At 37.9% G+C, this 20,211-nt stretch overlaps 1 protein-coding gene across 11 annotated transcripts in view; it reads left to right on the forward strand.

Annotated features, from left to right (window-relative positions):
- Positions 1-20,211, forward strand: part of citb (citron rho-interacting serine/threonine kinase b) — a 63,124-nt gene that overhangs the window by 15,423 nt on the left and 27,490 nt on the right. For 6 of the 11 annotated variants that reach the window (XM_029440667.1, XM_029440666.1, XM_029440665.1 and 3 more), the window contains exons 5-15: positions 4,878-5,048; positions 5,158-5,211; positions 5,401-5,454; positions 6,446-6,586; positions 8,677-8,802; positions 13,760-13,855; positions 14,060-14,176; positions 14,347-14,456; positions 14,983-15,175; positions 19,776-19,973; positions 20,061-20,114. In XM_029440667.1, coding sequence (XP_029296527.1) covers positions 4,878-5,048; positions 5,158-5,211; positions 5,401-5,454; positions 6,446-6,586; positions 8,677-8,802; positions 13,760-13,855; positions 14,060-14,176; positions 14,347-14,456; positions 14,983-15,175; positions 19,776-19,973; positions 20,061-20,114 — 1,314 coding nt within the window. The remainder of the gene's footprint in view (positions 1-4,877; positions 5,049-5,157; positions 5,212-5,400; positions 5,455-6,445; positions 6,587-8,676; positions 8,803-13,759; positions 13,856-14,059; positions 14,177-14,346; positions 14,457-14,982; positions 15,176-19,775; positions 19,974-20,060; positions 20,115-20,211) is intronic. The other 5 variants (XM_029440672.1, XM_029440668.1, XM_029440676.1 and 2 more) reach the window with 1 other exon arrangement.

A 20,211-nucleotide genomic window follows, 5' to 3' on the forward strand; every position in this document is an offset into this window, starting at 1 on the left:
TTACAGGTCATTACAGGTCATTACATTACATTACAGGTCATTACATTACATTACAGGTCATTACATTACAGGTCATTACATTACATTACAGGTCATTACATTACATTACAGGTCATTACAGGTCATTACATTACATTACAGGTCATTACAAGTCATTACATTACATTACAGGTCATTACAGGTCATTACATTACATTACAGGTCATTACATTACAGGTCATTACATTACATTACAGGTCATTACATTACATTACAGGTCATTACAAGTCATTACATTACATTACAGGTCATTACAGGTCATTACATTACATTACAGGTCATTACAGGTCATACATTAATTACAGGTCATTACATTACATTACAGGTCATTACATTACATTACAGGTCATTACATTACATTACAGGTCATTACAGTCATTACATTACATTCAGGTCATTACAGTCATTACATTACATTACAGGTCATTACAAGTCATTACAATTACATTACAGGTCATTACAAGTCATTACATTACATTACAGGTCAGTACAAGTCATTACATTACATGACAACGGTCAGTACAAGTCATGTACTTACATGACAGGTCCTTACAAGTCATTACATTAACAGCAGTCTTACAAGTCATTACATTACAGGTCCATTAACATTACATTACCAGGTCATTACATTACAAGTCATTACATTACATTACAGCTCATTACATTAACATTAACAGGTCATTAACAAGTCATTACATTACATTACAGGTCAGTACAAGTCATTACATTACAGGTCATTACATTACAAATCATTACAATTACATTACAGTCATTACAGGTCATTACATTACATTACAAGGTTCATTACAGGTCATTACATTACAGGTCATTACCAGTCATTACATTACATTACAGGTCATTACAGGTCATTAACATTACATTACAGGTCCATTAACAAGTCATTACATGACAGGTCATTACAACTTACATTACAGGTCATTACAGGTCATTGACGTTACCAGGTCATTAACATTACAGTCATTACATTACATTACAGGTCATTACAAGTCATTACATTACATTACAGGTCATTACAAGTCATTACATTACAGGTCATTACAGGTCATTACATTACATTACAGGTCATTACAGGTCATTACAAGTCATTACATTACAGGTCATTACATTACATTACAGGTCATTACATTACATTACAGGTCATTACATTACATTACAGGTCATTACAAGTCATTACATTACATTACAGGTCATTACAAGTCATTACATTACAGGTCATTACATTACATTACAGGTCATTACATTACAAGTCATTACATTACATTACAGGTCATTACATTACATTACAGGTCATTACAAGTCATTACATTACATTACAGGTCATTACAAGTCATTACATTACAGGTCATTACATTACAAGTCATTACATTACATTACAGGTCATTACAGGTCATTACATTACATTACAGGTCATTACAGGTCATTACATTACAGGTCATTACAGGTCATTACATTACATTACAGGTCATTACAGGTCATTACATTACAGGTCATTACATTACATTACAGGTCATTACAAGTCATTACATTACATTACAGGTCATTACAGGTCATTACATTACAGGTCATTACATTACATTACAGGTCATTACAGGTCATTACATTACAGGTCATTACATTACAGGTCATTACATTACATTACAGGTCATTACAAGTCATTACATTACATTACAGGTCATTACAAGTCATTACATTACAGGTCATTACAAGTCATTACATTACATTACAGGTCATTACAGGTCATTACAAGTCATTACATTACAGGTCATTACAGGTCATTACAGGTCATTACAGGTCATTACAGGTCATTACATTACAGGTCATTACAGGTCATTACATTACATTACAGGTCATTACAGGTCATTACAGGTCATTACATTACATTACAGGTCATTACAGGTCATTACAAGTCATTACATTACATTACAGGTCATTACAGGTCATTACATTACATTACAGGTCATTACATTACAGGTCGGTCATTACAGGTCATTACATTACATTACATTACAGGTCATTACAGGTCATTACATTACATTACAGGTCATTACAGGTCATTACATTACATTACAGGTCATTACAGGTCATTACAAGTCATTACATTACATTACAGGTCATTACATTACAGGTCATTACAGGTCATTACAGGTCATTACAGGTCATTACATTACATTACAGGTCATTACAAGTCATTACATTACAGGTCATTACATTACAGCAGACGCTCTTATCCAGAGCGACTTACATTGAACTAGAGGGACAGTCTCCCTGGAGCAGCTCAGGGTGAAGTACCACCAGACCATCAGCACCTCGTCCTAGTAAGCAGTCCTAACACAACGATAGACGGATGATCTGAAGTCTCTGGGAGATATTTAATCTGTTAGTGTTGAGAGTGTCTACTTTACACTCAATTATATTTAGTTTTATAGAGTTTTGAATGTCTTTTCTGGTTTCTTGGAAATGTTTTCAGTATGAGTAAATGATCCACAAAGTACGTGTGCAACCTGAATGAGTCAAGGACTGTAATACCGTAGCTCCACCAGAGCTATCCACTCTTTAATGTCCTTATACTCACAGTGTCAGATGTTCACTACATGATTATCAACCATAACGATATTATCACATAATGCTATCAGTGAACCTCACCGTACCTTTGTTTTCTGTGGCTAATTAACGTTTAAAATACGAGTGCAGGGAGCCGGAGGGAGAAAGCGTACATTTATTATCCGCTGGATTATTTACACAATATTTCATGTGTATTATTAGCATATCGATATTTCATGTGTAATCACAGAAAGCTGCATACAGGCGCTCATTTGGGGGGAGGGAGGGTTTCAGAGTCCCCTGGTTATATATGTAACCCCCCGTTCCACATCAGCTAAACTACATTAGCTCTCAGCGTGTCTGGTGTTGTCCACTCCACTTGTCCTAATCTGTGTCGGAGGAGCATCAGGCTCCCTGGGTGCAGAGAGATGCTACTTTTTATTAGTCTGACCGGCGATGAGTCCTGTTCGCTGACGAGGACGTTGAAATTAGATCTGTTAGTCTGTGACTAATTGCTTTTAAACAGACGTGTGCATTCAGTGACTGGCTGAACAAATGTTTCTCTGTTCATTCACTTTTTCTATAAGTGTCTCCACAATATCTAGCTTTGATACAAGCCGTACCTCCATTAACCTCCTGTTTCCATCCTCCAGCAGCTCATCTAAAATACATCTCTTATGAAGGAGTTCTGATAAAGCATGCAACAGACTCTGCTCAGACAACATCGGGCTGATGCAGAGCTCTTCACCTGTTAGGACTCGCAGTAATCACTTCCTGGATCTGCTGCTCTTGGAGAAGGGCACTTTTAATGGACACGTACGCTCATGATAACTGAATGAAGTGCTTACAAGTAGCCACAATAAGGAAAGACGTTCCAGATACTGTGAGGCAGGATGATATGTTCTGCTCAGTGGAATCATCTCTGATTGTTGTGGAATGTTCTTATTGTGATTGCTCCTCCTCTCCTCTCTCCTCCTCTCCTCTCTCCTCTTTGTTTTTAAATACTGTGCTCTCCTCATCTCGTCTCTTCTCCTCTCATCTCCTCGACCCTCTCTTTGGCCCAAAGAACTAAAAAGAAGCGTGTGCACACATTGTTCAACTTTGGCCATCCAGCTGACGTGCAGGATCCGGGTCCGACCGATGCCGGTTCTGGAGCGATTGAAGCCACTGAGGGTGGAATACAGTCACATGACGGACACGGTGCAGGCTGTCAGTCAGAGCTGATACTTCATCTCTGATTTCTGTGTTTGTTTCCCCTCAAGTGATGATGTGAGAGGATCTGTGTTCACCATAGTTTAAAAGGGACTAGAAAAACCAGCTGAACCTTCAGGGAGTCACCTGCGGTCCGAAGGATAGAGAGAAGAGCGAAGAGAGAGAAGTCCGAGAAGAAGAGAGAAGCGAGAGAGAGCAAGAAGAGCGAAAGGAAGAGGGAGAGAGAGAAGAAAAGGAGAAGAGAGAGACGGAGCGAAGGAGAGCGAAGAGAGAAAAGAGAGAGAGACGAGAGAGAGGCGAGAGAAGAGAGAGAGGAAGCGCGGAGAGAGAGCCGAAAAGAGAAGAGAGAAGAGAGAAGGAGAGAGATAGAGGAGAAAAGAGCGAGAGAGAGCAGCGGAAGAGCAGCGGAGAGAGGAAGCGAGAAGAGAAGAAAAAGGAAAAAGAGAAAGCGAGAAGAGAGAACAGAGAGAGAGAGAGAGGAAGAGAGGAAGAGAGAGAAGAGAGAAAAAGAACGAGAGAGAAGAGGGAAAAAGAGAAGAGCGAAGAGCTACGAGAGAAGAGCGAAGAGAAAAAGAGAAGAGAGGAGAGAGCGAAGAGAGCGATGCAGCGAGACGACAAAACAGCAAGAAAAGAGGAAGAAAAGAGAGAGAGAGAGGAGCGAAGATGAGGAGGAGAGGAAGAGAGAGAGAAAAGAGAAAAGAGAAAAGCGAAGAGAGAGAAAAAAGAGAGACGAAGAGAGGAGAGAGAAGAAAAAGAGAAAAGAGAGACGAGAGAGTCGAAGAAGAAGAGACGCAGAGGAGAGAGAGAGCGAGGAGAGAGAGAGAGAGCGATAGATCGAGAGAGGAAAAGGAGAGAAGAGAGCGAGAGAGAGAGAGAGAGAGAGAGAGCGAGAGAGAGAGAGAGAGATGAGCTATAGAGAGCGAGAGAGATCACCAATAGTCTCGCTCTATCCTCTCTCGATATCTTCTCTCTCTCTCTCTCTCTCTCTCTCCCCCTCTCCTCCCCCTCTCCCCCTCTCTCCCCCCTCTCCTCTCTTATCTGAGTGTTTCTGTGTTTCCCTGCAGGAGTATCATGCCCAGCTGGAGGAGATGCAAGTGTCCATCAGACAGCTGGAGGAGGACCTGTCTGCTGCCCGTCGCCGCAGCGACCTGTATGAGTCTGAGCTGAAAGAGTCTCGTCAGTCCAGCGAGGAGCTGAAGAGGAAAGCTGCCGACTACCAGCACAGGATGCAGAAGGTGTGCACTGTAACTGTGGTTCATCACTCTGTGACACATGACGTGTCATGACTTGTAGTCATGATGAAGTTTCTACATGATCAGAGGATGAATCTGTTCCTTTTCACAGGTCAAAGAACAAGGCAAAGCAGATGCAGAGGAGCAGGTCACCAAGTTGGAGAAGGTAGAAAGTGTAATTCTTCATGGAATAATGTCTTTAAATGCTCAATCATTCCCAGATTACTCTACACTGAAAACAATCGTTAGTTGCTGCCCTCGTGATTAGTGATTAGATTCTGTGATTTGTGAGTAAAATAAGTCTAAATATGGACAGTGAGTGACTTTAACAAAGAAAGCTGATTTCCTTTCTCAGTCCAGCGGCGAGCAGCAGACCAGGATCCAGGAGCTTCAAGAGAAGCTTGCCAAGGTAGAAGATTTTGGCGGGGAAGATTAATGAATATTTGATATGAGCTTGTGCTCCCAAACACAAGCGATTTGTTTGTAACAGCATTCTACCCTTTGAGACGACTGTAAGCTCCTTCTTCACCCTCCCTGACCTCATTCTTTCTCTCTCCGTCTCTTAAACTGCCGTCTACAGTCAGATTTACGGCTTGAGAACTATTAAGCTGTCTTTTTAAAACTAGAGTTACTTCTTAATTATCAGCAATCAAAGATCAGTAAAGATAATTTCAACCCAAATGAATATTTTAAAAGTACCATCTTTCTGCCAGGAGCACATGATGGCGCTGAGAACTGTTCTTCTTCTGACTCCATGCAAAGTAGTTTATAAAATAATCATGAGGCGGGACTTCCTTCTTAAAATAACCCAGCATAGTTCATTCAAGGATTATTAGATTTGAAATATACATCAGTTTGTTGACTCGTATCCACAGAACTTAATATGAACCTGTGTGACCTGCTGCCAGCAGGCGTGTGATGTTAGTACACGGTGCTGGTTCATCCCTGTAACATGGCAAGTCTAGATTAGAATATAGACTTCATTTAATGATATGACTTTATTTATATAGCACCTTTTAAAACAGAGTTTACAAAGTGCTCTGAAACCCAGAAGACAATATAACAACAGCAAGAATAACTTTCATTATAAATAAAAGCAATAAAAAGACGACATTCCATCAAAGCAAGTCTAAATGGGTTTTAAGAAGCTATTGATTCTGCGAGCCTCATCTCCTCAGGCAGCGTTCACGAGGCGAAGCGTCCTGACGGCAGAATCACCGCCACCTTTAGATTTAAGTTAGAAATGCAGAAACATTTCTGCAAGCTCGGGGCTTTAAAAGTGATCAGTAAGATCTTAAAATACGTTCTAAATCAAACAGGAAGTCAGAATGTTCATATACGTTTGTGTGAAGGACGTGTTCAAACACCTTTTGAGTGATGATTCTTCTTCGAACACCTAGTCGCTAAAGGCCAGCGCTGATGCTACAGACCTCCTGCAGAGTATGAGAGCAGCCAAAGAGCGAATGGAGCGAGATCTGGAGAGGCTACAGAACAAGGAAGACTCCAGTGACAGCCTGCGGAGACGCCTCCGTGAGACTGAGGTACACCTCTGTTATCACGCGTGCTCATACACACAGCCAGGCATACGTGCTGTGTGGATCATGTCATTTGTTGCTTTGAAATAGAGAAAGAAACGATCATATCCCAGACTATAAGGTTTATATATATATATATATATATATATAGGTTTCTGCATTTAAAAAAGAAAAACGCCAACATTGGCAGGAACCCGACCAGATTCAAGCTCAAGGGAATTTTGAGAAACCGGGTGAGGGCAGAAGATCAAAGCTCTCTGCAACATCACAGACCTCGTAGTTTAAAGTGTTGCATAAATAAGTCTGGCTCGGGTATCTGCTAAACACATATGTTCTTGTAAACATGTTGTTTTTGCACCTTCAGAGGAACACTTGCTGTGATATCCTCAACGTTTGACACAGTCGATCATAATAAGAGTAAATTCACTTGTGATTTTTGTGTTTCTTGGTTTGTAAAACTAAACCAAAGAATCTCCACGCTGATAAAAAGACGAAGCCTTTACTGCAACACAAAAATCACCAAAAGTCTTTTTGTGTGTTGTTTTATCTTCATTGTGTTGCTGTTATGTTGGTGTGGACGCAGGCAGAGTATGTCGTGTCGATGCTACTGTGTGCTGAAGTGTTTGTTAACTTCCATTTAGAGGAAGCAGAGGATGCATCTCAAAGGCTTTATCCTCTAACAACATTTTAAACACAGAAGTTATTGTTGTGTTGTGAAGATAATTAGTCTGCGTGTGACATTTTACTGATTGATTGTGCAGCGGCTGCTCACATTCTGTGCCCCCGCTGCTATAATGTCCACAAACTGTTTCTGTGCAATGTTCTTGCTAAACTCACCGGTTAAATTGTGAATGCCTCAACATCTAAAACTAACAAAAAAGAAACAACCCACAGCTGTGTGGAGTCCTTTTAATAATGATGCTTTATTATTTAATAATGCACCGCTCTCATTCGTGCTTCTTGCATCCTTAAAAAAACATTTTTTATTATTCTTTGAATCACGTTTTCTCCAAACTAAATCTGAATCTGAAGGTTTGACAGGACTTTCTTTCATCATTCACTCGATGTGTTTATCAACATGTGCAGGTAATAAGGAATGCAGAGGAACCAACCTTTAACCTTTGACCTTTGACCTTTCTCTGCTCACCACAATGTGCAAGAGTGCAGATATTCTTCATCTTCAACATTGTGTCAGAGCTCTTTAGTTACGTATTATAATCTGCTTATAGCTCTGTATAGTTATAGTTATAAGCCCTCATACATATTCATAATGCTCTATAACATTATAAAGTTTTTTAAATACATTATAATCTTTTTATATTACTCTAAGTGCTCATTGTTTGCTTTAAGTAAATCAAAGATTATTGCATAGATATATTGTTTTCATTTACAACCATGATAAATTAGAGTAATAATAATATAATGTATTATAATGTGATTTTAATGTATTACAACTATAAGTATTATATTACATTGAGAAAAGAGAGACCCGCTATTTTGAAGTATTATGATACTTGACATTGTAAGTCATTATAAAAAGCTTTATAATGTGATTATCGTTATAAAGCATTATGAATATAAGTGCTTATGACTATACAGAGCTATAAGCAGATTATAATGCATTCTAGACGTGTACATATGTATGCATTTATGCAGTGTCTATAGTTACATAATACTGTATAATTTATTTTTAGGGGAGTGATGATTTCTTAAATCGCACTTCACATCAAGCACTGGACATGTAAAGTTGGTCATTAGCATAGCTTCATTCAGACAGAAGAAAGAGAAATATGCACGTCGTCAGACTTAAACGGCTCTAAAGACCTCTCACACCGTCACACAGGAATGCAAATAGCTCTTTGGAGCCATTGTGAGTGTGAGGAACTTGGAATAATGAGATATAAACATTGGAGAGGTGCATCACTAACAAGCCAAATGGATGCGGCTGCTTCACTTTATCGCCAATTCTTCCTTGAAGTGGAAATCTTAAGTCTAATTCGCATTAAAAAAGTGCTACGAGGCTGCGTTTTCCAAAACTAAGAGAGATTCAATAAGTCTGTTAACGCTTGTGTCTGTGCTTCACTTCCTGTGTGCAGGATGGTAGGAAGACTCTGGAGAACCAGGTGAAGAGGCTGGAGATTGTCGATCGCCGGGAGACTAAACTGAAGGACGAGATCCAGAGCAAGGCTCAGCAGATTCAGCAGATGGCAGATAAGATTCTGGTAACCCACCTTTCACCACTTGTGTGGAATAATCAGAGGAGGTGTGAGATAAACATAGCTCATTGTCAGCGTTACAGAGGAAGTGCTATTTTACATAATACTTCTAATTATTCACTATCTTCATGCACGGTCTGGATGTTGACTGTTGCTTCTAATTACACCCGATACTTCCACAGGCGTACTTCCTACATGCAGAGGGACTCAGACAAGGGGCTTAGTAAACTTAGTAATACACTGGCTGCACTAACATATTGTATGTGGCATAAACACCTGTTTGTTGGTGAGGTGGTTGGAAGTCTCCCTGGCTCCTCCACACTTAAGATCTTTGTGCAATTTAGCAAAATAAATCTATCTGGAAACACTGTGACGCACATTACCAGCAGGAACCATCACTGAGTGTAATCAGCTGCTCCCTGAGTCAGGAGCCGTGTGATCAGGAGCCGTGTGATCAGGAGCCGTGTGATCAGGAGCCGTGTGATCAGGAGCCGTGTGATCAGGAGCCGTGTGACAGCTCACACACGTGTCTTTTAATGATCAAATGTTTTATTCATTACTCTCACAAAGTGTTAAACCTTTGGAAAATGCTTAATTTGAACCGTTATGTTTTCAATGTACGAATATATTTAATGAACGACTTTCAACATAATCTGGTGTTTCATCTACACAATCTCATGAAAACTAAATATCTTTTAATATTTGAAGTTAAACAATCCTGTCTTAACATTTGTCTCTTCTCACATCCGACCCGAACACTAAGTGAGAAAGTAGAGTTGCCATGAGCATCATTTTTTCTTGGGATAATCTGATCATTTTGTTCATTTGATCCTTGTTGTTGTTTGAACAGATACATTTATTAACTTAACTAACTCAACGTTTTATGCAGTTTAAACAACATTAGAACATTAGTTAGATAACTCCTCTGTTGAGCTCTTAACTGGCAAATTAGCTTTAAATGATCCTGATCAAAACATACAATCCAAAGTTAATATGAACAGCAAAGTGACAACATACACTTACGTAATTACATTTATACAATCATTTAGATGTGATGATAAAGGCTTTTAAATCTGGAAATGTTTGGTTTAGATAAATTGAAAGTCCTTTAAAAGTGCTTGAATTCTGCTCTTAAAAAGATGATCTGTATCTGTTCTACTGACAGAATGATCTGTATCTGTTCTACCTACAAATGATCTGTATCTGTTCTACTGACAGAATGATCTGTATCTGTTCTACCTACAGAATGATCTGTATCTGTTCTACTGACAGAATGATCTGTATCTGTTCTACTGACAGAATGATCTGTATCTGTTCTACCTACAGAATGATCTGTATCTGTTCTACCTGACAGAATGATCTGTATCTGTTCTACTGACAGAATGATCTGTATCTGTTCTACCTACAGAATGATCTGTATCTGTTCTACTGACAGAATGATCTGTATCTGTTCTACCTACAGAATGATCTGTATCTGTTCTACTGACAGAATGATCTGTATCTGTTCTACTGACAGAATGATCTGTATCTGTTCTACTGACAGAATGATCTGTATCTGTTCTACCTGACAGAATGATCTGTATCTGTTCTACCTACAGAACAGAATGATCTGTATATGTTCTACCTACAGAATGATCTGTATATGTTCTACCTACAGAATGATCTGTATCTGTTCTACTGACAGAATGATCTGTATCTGTTCTACTGACAGAATGATCTGTATCTGTTCTACTGACAGAATGATCTGTATCTGTTCTACCTACAGAATGATCTGTATCTGTTCTACCTACAGAATGATCTGTATCTGTTCTACCTGACAGAATGATCTGTATCTGTTCTACTGACAGAATGATCTGTATCTGTTCTACTGACAGAATGATCTGTATCTGTTCTACTGACAGAATGATCTGTATCTGTTCTACTGACAGAATGATCTGTATCTGTTCTACTGACAGAATGATCTGTATCTGTTCTACCTACAGAATGATCTGTATCTGTTCTACCTGACAGAATGATCTGTATCTGTTTCTACTGACAGAATGATCTGTATCTGTTCTACTGACAGAATGATCTGTATCTGTTCTACTGACAGAATGATCTGTATCTGTTCTACTGACAGAATGATCTGTATCTGTTCTACTGACAGAATGATCTGTATCTGTTCTACCTACAGAATGATCTGTATCTGTTCTACCTGACAGAATGATCTGTATCTGTTCTACCTACAGAATGATCTGTATCTGTTCTACTGACAGAATGATCTGTATCTGTTCTACTGACAGAATGATCTGTATCTGTTCTACTGACAGAATGATCTGTATATGTTCTACCTACAGAATGATCTGTATCTGTTCTACCTGACAGAATGATCTGTATCTGTTCTACTGTATCTTCTACTGACAGAATGATCTGTATCTGTTCTACTGACAGAATGATCTGTATCTGTTCTACCTGACAGAATGATCTGTATCTGTTCTACTGACAGAATGATCTGTATCTGTTCTACTGACAGAATGATCTGTATCTGTTCTACTGACAGAATGATCTGTATATGTTCTACCTACAGAATGATCTGTATCTGTTCTACTGACAGAATGATCTGTATCTGTTCTACTGACAGAATGATCTGTATATGTCTACTGACAGAATGATCTGTATCTGTTCTACTGACAGAATGATCTGTATCTGTTCTACTGACAGAATGATCTGTATCTGTTCTACTGACAGAATGATCTGTATCTGTTTCTACTGACAGAATGATCTGTATCTGTTCTACTGACAGAATGATCTGTATCTGTTCTACCTACAGAATGATCTGTATCTGTTCTACTGACAGAATGATCTGTATCTGTTCTACTGACAGAATGATCTGTATCTGTTCTACTGACAGAATGATCTGTATCTGTTCTACTGACAGAATGATCTGTATATGTTCTACCTACAGAATGATCTGTATCTGTTCTACTGACAGAATGATCTGTATCTGTTCTACTGACAGAATGATCTGTATCTGTTCTACCTACAGAATGATCTGTATCTGTTCTACTGACAGAATGATCTGTATCTGTTCTACTGACAGAATGATCTGTATCTGTTCTACCTACAGAATGATCTGTATCTGTTCTACTGACAGAATGATCTGTATCTGTTCTACTGACAGAATGATCTGTATATGTTCTACCTACAGAATGATCTGTATCTGTTCTACTGACAGAATGATCTGTATCTGTTCTACTGACAGAATGATCTGTATCTGTTCTACTGACAGAATGATCTGTATATGTTCTACCTACAGAATGATCTGTATCTGTTCTACTGACAGAATGATCTGTATATGTTCTACTGACAGAATGATCTGTATATGTTCTACCTACAGAATGATCTGTATCTGTTCTACCTACAGAATGATCTGTATCTGTTCTACCTACAGAATGATCTGTATCTGTTCTACTGACAGAATGATCTGTATCTGTTCTACTGACAGAATGATCTGTATCTGTTCTACTGACAGAATGATCTGTATCTGTTCTACTGACAGAATGATCTGTATATGTTCTACCTACAGAATGATCTGTATCTGTTCTACTGACAGAATGATCTGTATATGTTCTACTGACAGAATGATCTGTATATGTTCTACTGACAGAATGATCTGTATCTGTTCTACTGACAGAATGATCTGTATCTGTTCTACCTACAGAATGATCTGTATCTGTTCTACTGACAGAATGATCTGTATCTGTTCTACCTACAGAATGATCTGTATCTGTTCTACCTACAGAAAGATCTGTATCTGTTCTACCTACAGAAAGATCTGTATCTGTTCTACTGACAGAATGATCTGTATCTGTTCTACTGACAGAATGATCTGTATCTGTTCTACCTACAGAAAGATCTGTATCTGTTCTACTGACAGAATGATCTGTATCTGTTCTACTGACAGAATGATCTGTATCTGTTCTACTGACAGAATGATCTGTATCTGTTCTACTGACCGAATGATCTGTATCTGTTCTACTGACAGAATGATCTGTATCTGTTCTACTGACAGAATGATCTGTATCTGTTCTACTGACAGAATGATCTGTATCTGTTCTACCTACAGAATGATCTGTATCTGTTCTACTGACATAATGATCTGTATCTGTTCTACTGACAGAATGATCTGTATCTGTTCTACTGACAGAATGATCTGTGTCTGTTCTACCTACAGAATGATCTGTATCTGTTCTACCTACAGAAAGATCTGTATCTGTTCTACCGACAGAATGATCTGTATCTGTTCTACCTACAGAATGATCTGGATATGTTCTACTGACAGAATGATCTGTATCTGTTCTACTGACAGAATGATCTGTATCTGTTCTACCTACAGAATGATCTGTATCTGTTCTACTGACAGAATGATCTGTGTCTGTTCTACCTACAGAATGATCTGTATCTGTTCTACCTACAGAATGATCTGTATCTGTTCTACCGACAGAATGATCTGTATCTGTTCTACCTACAGAATGATCTGGATATGTTCGTGTATTCGGATAGAAGACCAGACTTTATACCGAAAGTCAGGGCAAATCGAGCAAATGTTGTATTTTCTGAACCTAATATTCATTAGCGATGCAGCTTTTGTGCCTTCAAAGCATCAAATTAATTAATTTTGGCATATAATTAATTATGAAATATGTTTCCTCATACTGTGCCTTTCATCTCTCTCTTTTGTTTCGCTGAGTGACAGCCGGGGACGATTATGTTGATGTTTTTGTTTCGTGGTTTCCGGTATCTCTTACTTTAAGTGTAGGTTTTTGTATTGTATCATTTTATGACAAAACAGAGCTATAAATCACACAATCATGGCTCCTCCCCCCCAGATAATGAAGAGCAACCTCTTTCAAATCGCATTATATGTCCTTTCTGAATAACATGTTTCATCTCTCGTACGAACCGAACGTGTTTGTTTGTGTAGGCGCTGGAGGAGAACCTGCGAGAGACCAACGGCACAGCGCAGCGGTTAGAGACTCATCTGAAGCAGAAGGAGAAGCTCTATGAAGACAAGATAAAGGTAACATTTCCAAACACATATACAGACGTGAAACAACAGGCGGATCCTGATGCGCTGTACAGGAAGTGCTCTGCTGTGTTTGGAGGTTGGGTTGTGGGTGTGCTCTATGCTTGGGAGATCTACAGTATGTCATCTTCACGCCATTCTCTGTCCTGTTAAGTGATATCCTGGTTATGGTTCTGTGGGCTGCCTGGCATTGAGCAGGTGTTGGAGGCCCAGATGAAAGCGGACATGGCCGATAAGGAGATGCTGGAGTCCAGTCAGAGCAAATATGAGGAGGAGGTGCGGGAGAAGTGCGGCGTCATCAGCGAACAGAAGGCGGTAAGAAGTGACCAGCTTGGCAGCGCCACTATCTGAGGCGTATTTTAACATTTTAACATTTTAACATTAGCACAAAGTAATGAGCCTTAATGTGATCCCAATTATAGCCGATGATGTGATCTGAATGTTTAATTAAAACACAAGCGATGCTGTCCATCATCTCTGTTCAGACCATAAATGCTATGGACTCAAAGATGAACAGCCTGGAGCAGAGAATTGCCGAGCTGTCCGAGGCCAACAAACTGGCAGCCAACAGCAGCATCTACACCCAGAAAAACATGTAAGTACAGAACCAGACCTGCAACCATGAGGTCGCTAATCCATTAGATAATTTGGATTATCGATTAGTAAAAGTATGTTTTCATGTCTTTAAATGCTGCGTTCAGCCTCTCAAATATGGAGATCTGCTGCTTCTCTCTGTTTTATATCAAAGTGATGAAACTAGACATTTAAAGACATCAGCTAGGACTTTGACAAACCGGGACATTGTTCACTATTTTCTGACATTTCATACACCGAACCTTTAATCAATTAATCTATAAAATAATTGGCAGATTCATAGACAATGAAAATAATCGTCAGTTGCAGCCATAACTGGAAACTTTAGAAAAACTTCCTAATTTCTCTTAATCTCTATCATGAAAGTGAATTCAAGTGAAAACTGTTTTTTTAATTATTATAAGTCATAAAGGCATAATAGAAGATGAAAGGGAAGAGATGATACCTGATAAAGTACTTTTTTGCATGTACACATAATGGTTCTTTGCCAGGTTGCATTGCCTCCAATTGAACTTTTTGCACACAAGCATGTGTGGTCTTGACAGGAAAGCTCAGGAGGAGATGATCTCAGAGCTTCGCCAACAGAAGTTCTACTTGGAGTCTCAGGCTGGGAAGTTGGAGGCCCAGAACGCCAAACTGGAGGAGCATCTAGAGAAAATGAGTCAGCAGGAACAAAGCAATAAGAGCCGAGTGCAGGAGCAGGAAACTCGGCTCCGAGAGGTGAGGAGATATTCTGGGGAGAGGGTGCAGGAAGCAAGAGTTTAACACGCAGGTTAAACTTTCTTTTCATTTCTTGTTCCCAATTTATTCTTACGGTCCTGTCGGTCCCATCTGTCACTTCTCTGCCGCACAATTCTGTTTCAGTACCAAGAACAACATGGAGAATCTACACAAACAATCTGTATATCTTATATATATGTACATTATGTAACTGCTTTCCACAATATATCGTCAACTGAGGGTGAACCAGGTCTATCTGTACTTTGACGAGTTTTGAGAAACGCATTTGAAAGTTCAGCAGTTCATAACGTGGACACTATAAAACCAACTCCAACCCATGTTGACACATCACATGCTGCACACTAGGTAGTGAAGTTAACACTGTTTGTGCATTGTGCAGATAGACCTTTGTGGTTCTATTGTTGGAACATCAGAGTCCCAAGTCTATCTGACATTTCCCCCCGAAGATTTAACCTCAACTGTATTTTATGCAACTTAGCTTCATTTTAAGCTCTAAAGATGTTTACACAGGTTCCACGTGGCAGGAAACTTAAAAGTGAAAATTATATTAGCTAATAAATCTGAATTTTTAAGACTTTTTATTGAACTACTAATGATCTTAACTTGAACTACTGATGATCTTAACTTGAACTACTGATGATTTTAACTTGAACTACTAATGATCTTAACTTGAACTACTGATGATCTTAACTTGAACTACTGATGATCCTAACTTGAACTATTAATGATCTTAACTTGAACTACTAATGATCTTAACTTGAACTACTAATGATCTTAACTTGAACTACTGATGATCTTAACTTGAACTACTGATGATCTTAACTTGAACTATTAATGATCTTAACTTGAACTACTAATGATCTTAACTTGAACTACTGATGATCTTAACTTGAACTACTGATGATCTTAACTTGAACTACTGATGATCTTAACTTGAACTATTAATGATTTTAACTTGAACTATTAATGATCTTAACTTGAACTGATGATCTTAACTTGAACTATTAATGATCTTAACTTGAATTATTAATGATCTTAACTTGAATTATTAATGATCTTAACTTGAACTACTAATGATTTTAACTTGAACTATTAATGATCTTAACTTGAACTACTGATGATCTTAACTTGAACTATTAATGATCTTAACTTGAACTATTAATGATCTTAACTTGAACTACTGATGATCTTAACTTGAACTACTGATGATCTTAACTTGAATTATTAATGATCTTAACTTGAATTATTAATGATCTTAACTTGAACTACTAATGATTTTAACTTGAACTATTAATGATCTTAACTTGAACTGATGATCTTAACTTGAACTACTAATGATCTTAACTTGAACTACTGATGATCTTAACTTGAACTACTAATGATCTTAACTTGAACTACTGATGATCTTAACTTGAACTACTAATGATCTTAACTTGAACTACTGATGATCTTAACTTGAACTACTAATGATCTTAACTTGAACTACTGATGATCTTAACTTGAACTACTAATGATCTTAACTTGAACTATTAATGATCTTAACTTGAACTATTAATGATCTTAACTTGAACTACTAATGATCTTAACTTGAACTATTAATGATCTTAACTTGAACTACTGATGATCTTAACTTGAACTACTGATGATCTTAACTTGAACTACTAATGATCTTAACTTGAACTATTAATGATCTTAACTTGAACTATTAATGATCTTAACTTGAACTACTAATGATCTTAACTTGAACTATTAATGATCTTAACTTGAACTATTAATGATCTTAACTTGAACTATTAATGATCTTAACTTGAACTACTGATGATCTTAACTTGAACTACTGATGATCTTAACTTGAATTATTAATGATCTTAACTTGAATTATTAATGATCTTAACTTGAACTACTAATGATTTTAACTTGAACTATTAATGATCTTAACTTGAACTGATGATCTTAACTTGAACTACTGATGATCTTAACTTGAACTACTGATGATCTTAACTTGAACTACTAATGATCTTAACTTGAACTACTAATGATCTTAACTTGAACCACTAATGATCTTAACTTGAACTACTGATGATCTTAACTTGAACTACTAATGATCTTAACTTGAACTACTGATGATCTTAACTTGAACTACTAATGATCTTAACTTGAACTGATGATCTTAACTTGAACTACTGATGATCTTAACTTGAACTACTAATGATCTTAACTTGAACTACTGATGATCTTAACTTGAACTACTAATGATCTTAACTTGAACTACTGATGATCTTAACTTGAACTACTAATGATCTTAACTTGAACTACTGATGATCTTAACTTGAACTACTAATGATCTTAACTTGAACTATTAATGATCTTAACTTGAACTATTAATGATCTTAACTTGAACTACTAATGATCTTAACTTGAACTATTAATGATCTTAACTTGAACTACTGATGATCTTAACTTGAACTACTAATGATCTTAACTTGAACTATTAATGATCTTAACTTGAACTATTAATGATCTTAACTTGAACTATTAATGATCTTAACTTGAACTATTAATGATCTTAACTTGAACTACTGATGATCTTAACTTGAACTACTGATGATCTTAACTTGAATTATTAATGATCTTAACTTGAATTATTAATGATCTTAACTTGAACTACTAATGATTTTAACTTGAACTACTGATGATCTTAACTTGAACTACTAATGATCTTAACTTGAACTACTGATGATCTTAACTTGAACTACTAATGATCTTAACTTGAACTGATGATCTTAACTTGAACTACTGATGATCTTAACTTGAACCACTAATGATCTTAACTTGAACTACTGATGATCTTAACTTGAACTACTAATGATCTTAACTTGAACTACTGATGATCTTAACTTGAACTACTAATGATCTTAACTTGAACTGATGATCTTAACTTGAACTACTGATGATCTTAACTTGAACTACTAATGATCTTAACTTGAACTACTGATGATCTTAACTTGAACTACTGATGATCTTAACTTGAACTACTAATGATCTTAACTTGAACTACTGATGATCTTAACTTGAACTACTGATGATCTTAACTTGAACTACTGATGATCTTAACTTGAACTACTGATGATCTTAACTTGAACTACTGATGATCTTAACTTGAACTACTAATGATCTTAACGTGAACTACTGATGATCTTAACTTGAACTACTGATGATCTTAACTTGAACTACTGATGATCTTAACTTGAACTACTAATGATCTTAACTTGAACTACTATCTACTAGATTACATATAAAACAGTCGGCAGCAAAACGTTCTGAATAAGTTCTTGAAATGATCACGTGATTCATTTCCTGCCCTGCTATTGGTCGTCAGCAGATAGACCTTTGTGATACTAACATGATGCTTGAACATGTGGAGATAGACCTTTGTAGATCTCACTGACTCAGCAAATATTTACAGAATCTGTATAAATGAGTGATGCAGATAGACCCTGTTCACTTTAAAGCTGTTTGAGACACAGACCTCACATCTGTCCAGTTTGTCAGATAGACCTCGTTAACCCTCAGTTGACGACATAATCAAAGTGCAACATGACCCCGAGTGGAAGCAGGTTGATAAATGATATAGAGGTTGAAAGCTAAAAAGAAAATTAACTTTTGATACATGAATGTGACGTTGGGATCTAGTAACGTGACGTTGACATGACGTTGGGATCTAGTAACGTCGTGTGATCAGTCACCAATTATATACAACTGAATGCTTCTTTTCACATGATGGGAATCAAATGAGAAGAAGGAAAAAAAATGTTTCACATGAAGTACTGAAGTGTTGGTGTCACTGATACACAACTGATGTGGTCAGCTGAGTGGTCAACCCAGAAAGATCTGAATCACTGCTTTCCTTTGATGTATGTGTATATATATGGCGGGGGGGACAGTCACTCCTCTTACAAGCTTACGTGTGTGAGTTTGTACATCTTTTGTATGTATAATAACTTTGCTCCTTCTTGCAAGAATATTGATTAAAACCCTTATTTGATTTGGATCCTGACTTTAAGAATATCTTTCTAACAACAACTTACCAGATTTGGCCCCCGGGGATATACGTCGGTGTCACTGCCCTAAAGTGTTTTTCTATTTCACGAGGAAAATAAATGGGAATTTCTTTTGTACTTTTTCTGTAAATAAGGTTCCAGAATGCATAAAAAAAGCTTCCAAATAGACTAATAGTGCTTGTTTATCAAAAACAAAGTGCCAGAGGAGGTCTGGACTCATGATGTTTATTAAGTGGGCAAAGCGAGTCCAGTATCTCTGCTCTAAAGGTTCTGGTTTGGTGCCGTTAGAAACCAGGACCTAGTCCCTGGTATTGATCAACCACCAGCTTGACTCAGAAGTCTTATGGTAAATATTTTACTGGGCAGAAAACAAACTCTACGTCCAAAAACGTTTTTCAATGAAAGTGAAAAGAGCAGCAGAAGCTGTGGAGGCAGAGTCGAGCTGCAGTGTCAGTGTCTGCACCTTGGGGTGAGTCACTCCCTCACCCTTGACGACCCTTTCCTGTCTCCCCTTGTAGATTGGAATGGAGCACGAGGAGCAGAAGCTGGAGATTAAGCAGCAGGTGTCAGATCTGACCCTGTCGCTGCAGGAGCGCGAATCCCAGATCAGCAACCTGCAGGCCGCTCGCCACGCTGTGGAGAACCAACTGCAGCAGGCCAAGTCTGAGCTGGAGGATACCACAGCAGAGGCTGAGGAGGAGATCACTGTGCTCAGAGTGAGAGAGAGAAAGTAGAAGACAACTGAAGCTCATGTCTCCTTTGGTGTTATATAATTCATCTGCCTCTCTTTTCATACCTGCTAGGCACACAGAGATGAGATACAACGCAAGTTTGATGCTCTGAGAGACAGCTGTGCGGTAAGCTGCTCGCTCATTTCTGTTTTGCTCTTCCTCTCTTTCCAGGAACAGACAGCTCTTCTGGTATTAAGCACCAGCTGAAGCTGCACACATCGTC

This window comes from Cottoperca gobio, chromosome 9 (assembly GCF_900634415.1).
Source record: "Cottoperca gobio chromosome 9, fCotGob3.1, whole genome shotgun sequence".
Lineage (NCBI taxonomy): Eukaryota > Metazoa > Chordata > Actinopteri > Perciformes > Bovichtidae > Cottoperca > Cottoperca gobio.